Source organism: Rhopalosiphum padi, chromosome 3 (genome assembly GCF_020882245.1).
Source record: "Rhopalosiphum padi isolate XX-2018 chromosome 3, ASM2088224v1, whole genome shotgun sequence".
NCBI classification, from domain to species: Eukaryota; Metazoa; Arthropoda; class Insecta; order Hemiptera; family Aphididae; genus Rhopalosiphum; species Rhopalosiphum padi.
In genome coordinates, this window is record NC_083599.1 from 35989283 (window position 1) to 36002256 (window position 12974).

The following is a 12974-nucleotide window of genomic DNA, read 5'->3' on the forward strand; positions in this document are numbered from 1 at the left end:
ATTATTAAGTACCTATAACTGTAACTTTGACTGCAGCCTTGTCCATCCCGTGAATATTTTTTGCTACTAAATAGTAAATTCCGTCATCGGAACGCTTTGCATCAATAACTTTTAGTTTTGTCGAGTGATCTTGATTTATTATATTGATGTTCTCAGTTTTTATGAGCACATCTCCTCTAAGAGACCATTCTTTAGTTGGAGGAGGTTCTCCAGATACTTTAACATCAAATTCAAACATGTTTCCGGCCCGCACTTTAATGTCCGATAGAGTGTTTCTATCGATATGAGGAGCCACTGAAATATATTTGTTCAATAAATACAAAATACTTTATATGCAAATTATGAACAATAACGTATGGATATTTTTGTAACACACACATATGTAACTTACACTTTTTGAGTCTAGCAACGTGAGGTAATGTAGGTTCACTCGCTTCACCAGGACCAGCTTTGTTTACCGCACGCACCCTAAATTCGTACTGATTACCTTCAGTTAAACCAGGAACAATTCCGCTGTTAACATCGCCAGTTACTTCAGCAGCCTTAACCCACGTTGGACTGTAAAAAACATACTCAAAATTTGACTTTTTTTTATAAGGTTTGGTATATTGTAAGGTATTAATATATAATTGAGTATAGATTATTTATTACAATTAAAACTAAATAATGAATAGTGTGACTTAGTGTGATTATTTATTATTACCTATTTAATAGTTAGTAAAAATATTTCGTATTATTAACTTTCAAATAAAATCACAATAATGATGATTTTTTTATCAAGGGAAAAAATATAACAAGATAAGCCAAAAATCATTAAACTTGGTCATTTATATTTTTGTAATCCATAAAAAATTAAATTTAGTACTTTTATGTTTAATTTCATGTGCCATTTGACCGAAATAGGAAAGAAAAACAATTATAATTCACCTACAAATGGGGCATACATAGACAATTTACAATCATCTTATAGCCAGAAATGTCCATCTCACGTGTGCACTAGATTACACCGTACCACAATTCTAATCGAATATCAAAAATTTAAAGATCTAAGAATCAAACATCAAATTCTATATGTATTAGGAGAAGCATTGCAACCAGATTTTCAATCATATATTAATAACATACTTAATTTTTTTAAAAAAAATTGAATTATATAACATATCTAAAACATATCTTAGGTAAACAGTTATTTATAAACTAATGACCAAATAACCGATGTGTTTATAATCAATAAATAAAAAAATAAAATTGATTGTTATTAAAATATATATTATTATTTATTATTATTATTAAAATAACTTTCATGAATTGTACTTATGTAATATTAGAAAGTAAAATAATTGAATAACAATTATATTTATGATTACTTTTTGTAAATTATTTATGTTTTATTAAAATTATCAAAAATATCATTGCAAAAAGATTTTTGGAAATTTTTTTTTACCTGAATTTATCTTTCTTTTCAATTATATAACCAGTTATTGGTGATCCTCCGTCGGTCTTAGGTTTATCCCAACCAAGTTCAACAAAATCACTGTCAAAATCTTTGATAATAGGATTTGATGGTCTACTAGGAGTATCTAAAATTAATAAAAAATTAGTTGTATTAAAGGTTACTTGCATTTAATTAAGTAATCAAAATTTTACCAAATGGATTTTTAGCTTCAATGCTTTGGTTAGCTGTTAATGGATCTGATTTTCCTTGCTTATTTACTGCCTTTACTCTAAATTTATATTTATGTCCGGGTATCAGGTCGGTAACTTCAAAGTCAGTTACTGGACCATCAGTTTCTCCAGCAGGTACCCAGCGACCCAAAGCTTCGTCTAATTTTTCTATAATGTAATTTTCAATTGGTTGACCACCATTGTCTTCTGGTGGTTTCCAGCTTAACTTGCATCCTTCACCATGTACATCGGATACTTTAAGCGGTCCTTCTGGTGCACTTGGTTTATCTATAATTAAAACTCATTATCATTATATATAATTTTATATTTTACTTTCTATATTTAGAATAATTATGAACCAGTCAAATTTAAAAATTGTTATAACGTGCATTCAGACAACAGTTTTAATATCGTTCAAATTTTTACCTAAAACGATTACTTCAGCGTACGCTGTGTCTTTGCCATTTATATTTTCAGCTGTTATAATATATGATCCTGAATCTTCTCTTGTTGCCATGCGAATAATTAGTTTTGTATTATAATCGACATGTGTTTGCTTTACACCATCACCTACTCGTATATCTTTATGATTCTTTAACCATTTCGTTTTTGGTACCGGCTCGCCTGTTACCTATGACATTTTAATATGTGGTAATTGCGTTTAATTAAAAATAAAAATAAAAATAGATATATCCATCTGTCAAATTTGATTTAAAGATAAGACTGTATTTATAGGTATATTAGTAAATTTTCATTTCAATAATTTTTTTTCATGAAAAATATGTTTATAAATAAACAACTTACTTTTATGTCAAAACTAATGGTTTGTCCTGCTTTGATTTTGATGTCATTCAAGTTTGTACGATCAATATGTGGTGCCATATTACGTGGCTTAGTTACAATTGTGTTTGTTGGATCACTTGCTTCACCTGGACCAGCTGCATTTATTGCTTTTACTTGGAATACATAAGATTCACCTTCAACTAGGTTTGGCACTGTTGCCGTTGTTTTATCAGCAGGTACTGTCAATGCTTTTTCCCATGTTCCTGATTTATCTTTAACCTCAATTAAATAGCCTGTTATGGGAGATCCGCCATCTTCTTTTGGTGGTATCCATTTTAAGTCAACGAAATTCTTATCCCAATCTGTCACTTCCAAGTTACCTGGTTTACCTGGCTCATCTAAAAAATAGATATTCGATAAAATATGTTTAAAATTGTATATAATAAGTGTACAACTGTATTACCAAAAGGATTTTTAGCGATAATTGATTCTTCAGTTTGGAGTGGATCAGATTCGCCTTCTGCATTTACAGCTGTAACGCGGAATTTATATTCTTTACCCGGTGTCAGACCAGTTACTGCCAAAGCTGTAAAAAGTTCAATTTTAATAACACAGTTTTTAATGTTTTAATGTTTATTCCAATCGAACCGGTTTCTGGTGATCGTCCACATGGTATCCAACTGCCTTTTTGAGTGTCAAACTTCTCTACTAAATAATATTCAATAGGAATACCTCCATCGTCTTCTGGTCTTTTCCAATTTAATTTACAGCCATCTTTGTGTATATCAGAAACCTTAAATAAGATTGTATTTAAAATATAACATTTCAATTCGAAAATTTGTCTATTGATTTTTTACTTGAAGTGGTCCGACTGGTGGCGTTGGCTTGTCTGTAACTGTGACATTAATAACAGCAGTATCTTTTCCAGAACTATTTACAGCAGTAACAGTGTATTGGCCACTGTTATTACGGCCTACAGGTCTAATAACTAATTTCGTATAATAGTCTACGATTTCAATATTAACATGAGGTTCAGACCTACAAAATATAAATTATAAAATTCTTATCAATAACGGTTCATTTAATTAGTTAATATTTTTAAAATTTACTTTAATGGCATAGCACCACATCTCCAATCAACATGAGGGGCTGGTTCACCCGTAATCACAGCATCTAATTTTAATGATGATCCAGCTGATAGTTTTACATCCATGAGGTTACGTCTATCAATATGAGGGGCCACTAAAATTAAAAATTTAACATAGTTTATTTTAATTTAAATAGATGAATGATTTTATATGTACAATGTATTTATTATTAAACATATGCAGGCACTTACAGTAACGTGGTTTGGCTATAAAACTAGCACATGGCCTACTAGGCTCACTTTGACCAGCTTTGTTTACGGCAATGATGCGGAATTGATATTCGTTACCTTCAACCAAACCGTTTACAACTCCTTGAGGTTGTTCATTAATCGTTTCACCAGCTCTTTCCCATACTCCACTAATGTATAATTAAATAAATACATAAATATATGTTCTAAATAATATTAATATAAAGGCTATGAATTACCTATATTTATCTTTCTTTTCGATGATATAATGTGTAATTGGCGTACCACCATCACTAAATGGTTTTTTCCATACTAAGTCAGCATGATTTTGACTCCAATCATTAATATCAGGCGCACCAGGTGCTTCGGGGTTGGCTGGATTAAAAATATTAATTGTATATTACAATAATTATAATACAAATTATGATTATACTTTATTTGAATATAATTTTAATTCTTACTGAAAGGATCTTTAGCGATAATAGTAGATAATGTTTCAAGCGGTTCCGATTCGCCTTGACTATTTAAAGCTTTAACGCGGAAACTGTATTCATGTCCTGGTATTAAACCAGTAACTTGCATCTCTGGATCTTTAGTACGTCCTACTGGTAGCCAAACTCCATTATCAGGATCGAACTTTTCTACCAAATATCCCTCCAATGGTTCACCACCATCATCTTTTGGTTTTTTCCACTTCAATGTACATCCATCTTTGTGTATATCTGAGACTTCCAATGGTCCTTCCGGCTTACTTGGTTTAGCTATAGAATTAGATTAGATATATATAATATATTTATTTGTTTTATATCATAAGTAATAATTTTAAAATATTTTACTTACAAATAACCGTCACTTCGACTTCTTCCTCGTCTTCACCATATTTATTAGAAGCTATTATTTTATAAATTCCTGTATCACTACGCATTGGATTCGAGTGATAAAATCGGCTATTATATGGTACATTATCAATTTGATACATGCTATTAGTAGAAATAATAACATTATTGAAAGACCAAGTTACATCTGGTGCTGGTTCTCCTGATACTTTAACGTCATATAAAATTGGTTCACCTTCTCGGATTGTTATAGATTTGAGATTACGACGATCTATTTTTGGTGCCACTATATGAACAAATAAATGAAACAATTGAACATTAGTGTTTTATGATATAAAATAAAAAATACATACGCTTTCTAGGTTTTGTAATTATAGATTGGCTCGGTGGACTTGGATCACCTTGACCAGCTTTGTTTACAGCTCGAATTCTAAATTCGTATTCAATTCCTTCTTCCAAATCTTCAGCTCGACCTTTAGTCACAGGTTCTTTCATTTCTCCAGCTTTAATCCACCGTGAAGTGCCCTTTTCTCGTTTTTCAATTACGTAACCTGTGATTGGAGATCCTCCATCGTTAATAGGAGGTTCCCATTCTAAATCAACAAAATCTTTATCCCAATCAACAATCTTAGGTGCAGTTGTTGCACTTGGTTCATCTAAAAAACATAAAGTGTACAATTATTAATTAATTTTTTTTTTTGTTATTAAATTGTTTTGTATAATCATACCAAATGGATTTTTAGCTATAATTGAATGATCAGCTACAAGTGGTTCAGATTCTCCTTCAGAATTCACAGCAGATACACGGAATGTATATTCTTGACCCGGTATCAAGTTAGATACAGTTAAATTTGGCTCTTTGCATCTTCCTGCTGGGACCCAACGTCCTATAACACAAAATTAAAAAAATAATTACTTTTCAGTTTATACAAATTAAGTAGTATGTTTATTCATTTACCTGTTTCGGTATCCATTTTTTCAACTAAATAGTGACTCAAAGGAACACCTCCATCATCTTCTGGTGGATTCCATTTTAACGAAGCACCTTCTTTGTGTATATCAGATATTTTAATTGGTCCCTCAGGTTTTCCAGGTTTATCTAGAGTTAAAATTAAAGTCTTAATGCATTTATTCATACGTTTAATATTTGATACACTATTGCCATACCTAGTACAGTGATGTCGAATGTTGCTTCGTCCTTGCCTGAGTCGTTTTCGGCTTTAATTATGTATACTCCAGTGTGTGATCTTTCAGCCACAGATATCGAAATTTTAGTTCTATAATCTTCATATTCCACATTAAAGTTTTCTTTGCTCTCTAGACGTGCTTTGTTATGATACCAGATTTTTGTTGGTGGTGGTTCTCCACTGATCTTTACATCAATTTTTACATGCTGTCCTGCTTTTAAAGTCAAATTCTTGAGCGTGCTTCTGTCAATTATTGGAGCAACTAAAATATTGTTAAACAAATATTAATTATAAATGTAAATTGCAGATAATAAATCTTGTATTATACTAATATAATACCATTTCTATCTTTTGTAATCACTGGGTCACTGGGTTCACTCGGTTTACTAAATCCACCTTTGTTGACTGCTATTACACGGAAAGTGTATTTCATATTTTCAGCAAGATCCGGAATTCTTCCTTCACATTTGTTTCCTATTAACTCTACAGCCTTTTGCCATTTAGAGCTAAAAACAGTTTTATGTTAATTAACTATAAATATTAAGTTGAAGTTTGGTTTATGTTTAATTATTATGAATGTATTTAAGTTAAAATATGTATAACGGTCAACAAGTTTTGTTTAATTTGACCATAGTTGAATATTGTGTTCTATAAATTAGTTACATATAATCTGTACTTAAAAATGCAATGCCTAATTATTTTTTCTAGCGATTTAAATGTTTAGTACTTCAAGCAGAAAATTAAGTTATTATTAAAGCGACTATTGTCATTAAAAAATAGTGATATTTAGAGCCAAAAGTATACAACTGTAAATAATAAAAATATATTAAAAGTAGGAGAAATTTAGTACTTATAATTTTCAGTACTCTTTTATAACAATAGTCGAATTATAATATTTATGTACAAACACTTTTTCCTTCATTATTTAGGACTTTTTTTTTATTAAGTTAATAAAGTTTTAACATCTGAGCACGATGTTTTTACATAATGATTTTTATGGATATACATTATGTTGAATACTTAGAAAGGGACTAGTAATATAAATTATATATTTGTAGCTTTTATAGGCCCATGTCCGTGAAAAACGTGAATATATTTTCTGAGTTTTATTTTCCAAGTACTTATTTCATAGGGAGTGGGTTTTCAAGAATTTGACTAGAACTGAAAAATTTGGGGCGTTAAGTATAATGCATTTGATTTTTAATGGCATATTGCATAGTTTGATTGTTTAACGCTATTTTTTGGAAACTTATTAGTATATGTGTGTTAAAAAAAAGCGTCTAATGGGTCTTTGTTTGATTACTTCTTCATGTCTAAATTTCCATGGAGTAATTTATGTTTTTATTTCTCTGAGTATGTTTAGAGTTCGTTTCTCCTCCGACATGTGTTGCCGATATATTGTAGTTATATTATTAATTTTTTTTTTTGTGTGCCTCTTAAAGTGTTGTTTTATTAATTATTACGAAACCAGGTGATATTGTTGCTTCGTTGTTACGTTGTTTGCTAAATTGTTGCCAATTATACTTATGTGCGATGGGACCCAAAAAAATTAAATTTATTTGTTAGTATGCATTATAATAATTCTCGAATAGGTAGCTTTAATGGTATCATTTTTGGGCAAGAATTTTCTAGAGCAATAAATGCACTAAGAGTCACTATAATAATAAATATTGGTTAAATTCAGTACGTGTAAGATAGTAGAGGATTGTATGTTAATTTATTTTAGTTTCGTTACATATATGTGAGTTAATATTGGATAGGGCATTGAGTGTAGAATGATTTTTTACGAAAACCTCGTTGCTTTTTGTTGAATCTTTTATAGATTTCTAGGAAGTATATTACTCTTGAATTAATTATTTTTGTATAGTGTGCTTATAAGAGAAATAAGACGATAGTTTTCTATGTGAAATTTGTTTTTCTTGTTTTAAGGATTGGAATGATGATTATTTTATGCCATTGGTCGGGAAAGATTCTATATTACCATATTAAGTTATTTAATTAAAGAAGTTTTGTTGGGTACAAACGAAATTATGATATTGTATATATGTATAGGATATCTTCAGGGCCTAGACTTTTAATTTTGCACTATAGGAGGGAATTTTAATGTTTTTTCATAATAATAATAGATATGTATAACGCCTCATTGTAATATAGTGAAGATGAAAAGGGTAATTTTCGATTTTGTTTTTTGTATTATAAGAATTTGGTATGATTTTATTTGCTTTTATTTGCTTTAAATTAATCAGTAGTAGTTACGGAGATATCTAGGTTAATTTTGATATATTCCATGAATATCTATTGTTATTTGGATATTTCTCTATTTATTGGGTATTTTTCGAATCGGTCAATACAGTTATTGCTATATTATAGGGAGGAGGAAATCAGTCTTCTCGATTTCTCAGTCCTCAGGTTGTTTTGGTTTTTCGATATTTCTGCTATTTTTGGGTTTATCGTATACAAAAATGTATCGGTAAGAAGTAGTGGTTTAAAGAGAATTGTGTTTGGATTAATTTTAGTGGTTTCTAAATAGTTTTCAGTATTATATTTTCATGTAGTGGATGTGACTACTTTGTTAATACAAAAAACATGTCAATACCTATGTCATCTGTAAAAAATATAAGATGAAGTTTCTTTGCTTGTTTAATGACTGGGTGCTAAGTTGTTTGTATTAGTTTTCAAGGTTGATATCGATCTGCCTTCTAAATCTTGTGACATGCGCAAACATCTCTTTTGGGCTGATTTATCAACTTTTTTTTTATTTTTATGAGTTCTAAGATAGTTTTTAACAAGTTCGTCAACTATGTTTTGGTTAGTAAGAAAGATACAAAAATGATTTTTGGAGATATGAGATGCTCAAATAGTATTATAGATACGACAAATTTACTTATTAATATTAGGTAATATATTTGTCGATTACCATAAAGATTATTGTTAGATTTAGATTAGGTGAGATATTACTTTCTGTTGCTTCAACGAAATTTTTTGTGTACATAATTTCTCGGAATTTATGTTTATGTTTAATACATTGTTGGTTTTTGGATTGCAGTTGTTTATGCTCCATAACTTCTAAAGTTTTGATAGTACTAATAATTTTTTGGAGACATTACTTGAGATGACGTTAAATGGTTGCGGTTTTAATTGAATTTTAGATAGTGATGTTTCGCACTTGGGGAGTTGGTTTTAACGTCGTCGACTATTGATTATGCGGGTTGGTTACCTAATTATCTTTGAAGTATAAATGCATATTACTCGCTTTTTTGACGTGTTTCTTTGCTATTGAAAACAATAAAACGAGATATGGTACAATAAACGTGTTGCACGGTCAAAAACGAACTGTACTTAGGATGTATGCTAAATCATTGTTTATTACAAACTGAAAAAAAATTAAATTGTGATTTTGATTACCCAATGTGTTTTGTTTTAGTGATTATGTCAAATGCTAGTGAAGGAATATATTTTTTTTATACTTTTCACTGAAATTAGGCATTGCACTAAATTGCCTGATTACAAATTTGTATTATAAAATATATATTATAATATAAACTATTAAGTTAATTTATTATATCACGCAATTGAAAATTTAGCCTTTATTGTATAAATTAAGTTATAAAATGAAGTAAAAACACAATTTAGAATCATTTTTTAAATAATAGTTTTAATTTTACCTGTATTGATCTTTTTTTTCAATAATGTATGATGTAACTGGAGCACCATTTTCGTTTGCTGGAGGTGTCCATTTCAAATGTACGCTGCTCTTATCCCAGTCTTTAGCATATGGTTTTCCGGGACGGTCAGGTTCATCTATTTTCACATAGAAATTAATATTATTAAAACTACGAAAATCGTAGCAATACTTACTATATGGATTCTTTGCAACAATTCCGAAATCAGTTTCCAGGGGTTCTGATTCTCCTTCTGCATTTACTGCTTTCACCCGGAACAAATATTCTTTACCCTCGTGCAAGCCAGTGACTTCGGCTTCAGGGAGTTTTGAAATGGTAACAGGTACCCACCGACCCATTTCAGTATCCATACGTTCAACAATATAATGATCTATCGGAACACCTCCATCATCTTCAGGTTTTTGCCATTTTAGTTCACATCCATCTGCTGTGACTTCTGACACTTTCAGTGGCCCTTTAGGTTTGGTGGGAGCAGCTAAAATTATAAAATATAAAAATTAATTATTTAAATAATTTGTTATTTATTAATATTTTGAACTAACTGAGAACAACAATTTCAACTTCTGCTTTATCAGTTCCAGACTCATTCTTTGCAGTAACTGTATAAATTCCTGTATCGGAACGTTTAGCTTTTTGCAGTATAAATGTAGTTTTATAGTCTTCACTTTCTATGGTTAATCTAAATTGAAATAAATATTTAACATCAAAGAATTTAATATTTTATTTCAATAATTTTTACAAAATTATGTATCAAAGCAATATTCATATATAAGGAGATTCTACTTTAAAAGGATTAACTGTTAACCTGTCATTAAATAATATAGTCTGTCCATTAAATGTCCATAATATAGTTGGTGCAGGTTCCCCTTCAACATCTGCTTCAAATTTCAAGAATTTTCCTTTGCGAATTTCTTTCTTTCCCAAATTTTTTCGGTCAATCTTAGGTGCCACTAAATAACAAGATACCATTAGGCAAATACATTACATATTTCTACCGCTTTTTATACAATTAATAGATTTACGTACTAAATCGTGGTTTAGCCACAACGGATTTCGAAATATCACTCGGTTGACTAGGTCCGACTTTATTAACTGCGATTACTCTGAATTCATATTCGTGACCTTCTACAACATCCGTCACTCGGCCAGAGCGTCTAATAAAAATTTTTATTTTATTTTATTTAAAAGATAAAAAATAAAAAATAAAAATAAAACATACTTATTTGGAAGAACAAGAGCTTTAACCCAGTTCCTCTCGTCTTTATCTCTCATTTCAACAATATAACTTTCGATCGGTGCACCTCCATCGGAATCGGGGGCTTCCCATTCAAGGTCAATAAATGATTTATCCCAATTTGTTGGATTAGGCTTACCAGGTTTACTTGGTTCATCTATGTATGACTTAATTTAAATATCTTTTTTTTTTATAATCAAAACTAAAAAATTATCTTACCAAATGGATTTTTGGCTACTATAAATTTATCAGCTTCTAGATCATCTGATTCTCCTTCTTTGTTGACTGCCCTGACTCGGAATTTATATTGTTTACCTTCTTGTAAACCAGTTATATTGGCTTCTGGCTCGCTAGATTTACCACATGGTATCCATTGACCTGTTAATGGATCAAGTTTTTCAATTTCATAATATTCTATTGGCGTGCCACCATCATCCTCTGGCTTGTTCCATTTTAATTTACAACCATTTTTCGTTACATCAGTTACTTCAAGTGGACCACCTGGCTTTGTTGGTTTTCCTAAAATATAAATTAAAGATAAAATTTATAATTTATTTAGAAGAATTAAAAAAATGTGAATTTTCATTCTAAATTAATTCGTTGATTAAATGTTTTAATATTTTACTGAAATATTTGTAATGCTTATAAAGTTATAAACTGGGATGTTTATTTGTATAATTTATTTTTTACCTAATATAGTAATATCAAAAGTAGCTGTGTCTTCGCCGACTGAGTTTTTAGCTTTAATTGTATATACACCACTATGGGCACGCAAAGCCTTAATGATCATTAGTTTTGTATTGTACTCCATGTTATTGATTTCCAGTGAATTTCCTGTAGTTAGTTCCTAAAATAGTTGCGTTTATAATAGTTAATTTTCTGAATCTTAATTAATTTATAAATTTAACAAGTTTATTATAAAAAATAGTTATACATAATTAATTATATATTCATATACTTAAGTATATATATATATTTATAATTTATATAAACAGTATAAGAAATTATATACAAATTAATATCTCACAGCGTCTTTAAACATCCATGTGACAGTAGGTACAGGTTCTCCACTTATGTTCACATCAATTAATTTCGTATGTCCAACTTTCATGACTAAACTTTGTAAGTTTGTTCTATCTATTCTCGGTTTCACTGAAAAATAAAACGGTTTATGTTAAGTGTATGTTATTAAACTTACATGTTAATCTATCTTACTGAATTTAGCTTTAACAATATGAGGAAGAGACTCTTCGCTAGCTTCGCCGGGTCCGGCTTTATTAACAGCACGTACTCGAAATTGATATTGTTGTCCGTTTTCTAGTTTTGGAATTTTACCTTTACAAACATTTCCCGTAACTTCAGCAGCTTTTACGAATGAACTATCATATTTGCTCTTCATTTCGATTATATAACCTTAAAAAATATAACTAGGTCAATAACGAAGCAATATTCTATATGTTTATCACCAATTAGGTTTACATTACATTTACCAATTAATTTTACATTTATTTACCCCCGTCTCTCAAGGTTATTCCAATAATAAAATTCTACTTATTTTATTCAAATACTTTTTTAAATAGGTTCTTTCCAAAAAAAAGTATTTAAATATTTACTTTTTTTTGTATTTTTCATACATTATAAAATACTTTTTTTAAACCCAAATATTAACTTTGTATTTGAACTCGTGTCAAAAACAAATTCTTCTTATCAATGGTTTTATACTATCAATAGAATACTTATTTGTATATTTTATATGTTGATTTATTAACTATAAATTGTATTTTTCAATTATTCCAAAACTGATAAAAATTATAAGGAATAAACGAATATTATTTTAAATGAATTCAAATACTTTTTCAAGTATTTGAATCTGTACGAGTATTTTAAATATATTTTCTAAACAATTATCGAATATTTAAATACATATTCTTAACACAGAATAAAATATTCTTTATAAGACTAATATTTCGTATAATAATGTCAACCATAACACTAACCTGTTATTGGAGCTCCACCATCCCTAAATGGTGCATCCCATTTTAATTCTACCATATTTTCATCATAGTCAATAACTTCTGGTAATCCCGGAGCACCAGGCGTATCTGATAAAAAAAAAAGATTTTAATAAATAGGTGGATTTGTGTCAATAACTTTGCGGGTAATTAAGGCATCTAGGAAAATTATTTTAGTCACATATACTGTAAGAAAAGATGGGTTGGCTATAAGATCATTTAAAAGAATCAATTGCCG

The 12974-nt window shown here is 29.5% G+C and overlaps 1 protein-coding gene across 16 annotated transcripts in view; it reads right to left on the reverse strand.

Moving 5' to 3' along the window:
* LOC132923974 (twitchin) overlaps positions 1 to 12974 on the reverse strand; it is an 81098-nt gene that overhangs the window by 23220 nt on the left and 44904 nt on the right. For all 16 annotated transcript variants that reach the window (XM_060988008.1, XM_060988009.1, XM_060988007.1 and 13 more), the window contains 30 exons: positions 12722 to 12826; positions 11940 to 12137; positions 11752 to 11876; positions 11415 to 11571; positions 10944 to 11243; positions 10710 to 10881; positions 10517 to 10644; positions 10296 to 10440; positions 10033 to 10169; positions 9666 to 9965; positions 9473 to 9608; positions 6147 to 6313; positions 5788 to 6069; positions 5579 to 5719; positions 5349 to 5507; positions 4974 to 5276; positions 4625 to 4906; positions 4246 to 4545; positions 4024 to 4159; positions 3788 to 3954; positions 3558 to 3690; positions 3306 to 3486; positions 3097 to 3241; positions 2912 to 3034; positions 2470 to 2846; positions 2092 to 2296; positions 1648 to 1953; positions 1445 to 1580; positions 392 to 558; positions 13 to 294 (listed from right to left, as the gene is read on the reverse strand). In XM_060988008.1, the coding sequence (XP_060843991.1) occupies positions 13 to 294; positions 392 to 558; positions 1445 to 1580; positions 1648 to 1953; positions 2092 to 2296; positions 2470 to 2846; positions 2912 to 3034; positions 3097 to 3241; positions 3306 to 3486; positions 3558 to 3690; positions 3788 to 3954; positions 4024 to 4159; positions 4246 to 4545; positions 4625 to 4906; positions 4974 to 5276; positions 5349 to 5507; positions 5579 to 5719; positions 5788 to 6069; positions 6147 to 6313; positions 9473 to 9608; positions 9666 to 9965; positions 10033 to 10169; positions 10296 to 10440; positions 10517 to 10644; positions 10710 to 10881; positions 10944 to 11243; positions 11415 to 11571; positions 11752 to 11876; positions 11940 to 12137; positions 12722 to 12826 (5895 nt within the window). The remainder of the gene's footprint in view (positions 1 to 12; positions 295 to 391; positions 559 to 1444; positions 1581 to 1647; positions 1954 to 2091; positions 2297 to 2469; positions 2847 to 2911; positions 3035 to 3096; positions 3242 to 3305; positions 3487 to 3557; positions 3691 to 3787; positions 3955 to 4023; positions 4160 to 4245; positions 4546 to 4624; positions 4907 to 4973; positions 5277 to 5348; positions 5508 to 5578; positions 5720 to 5787; positions 6070 to 6146; positions 6314 to 9472; positions 9609 to 9665; positions 9966 to 10032; positions 10170 to 10295; positions 10441 to 10516; positions 10645 to 10709; positions 10882 to 10943; positions 11244 to 11414; positions 11572 to 11751; positions 11877 to 11939; positions 12138 to 12721; positions 12827 to 12974) is intronic.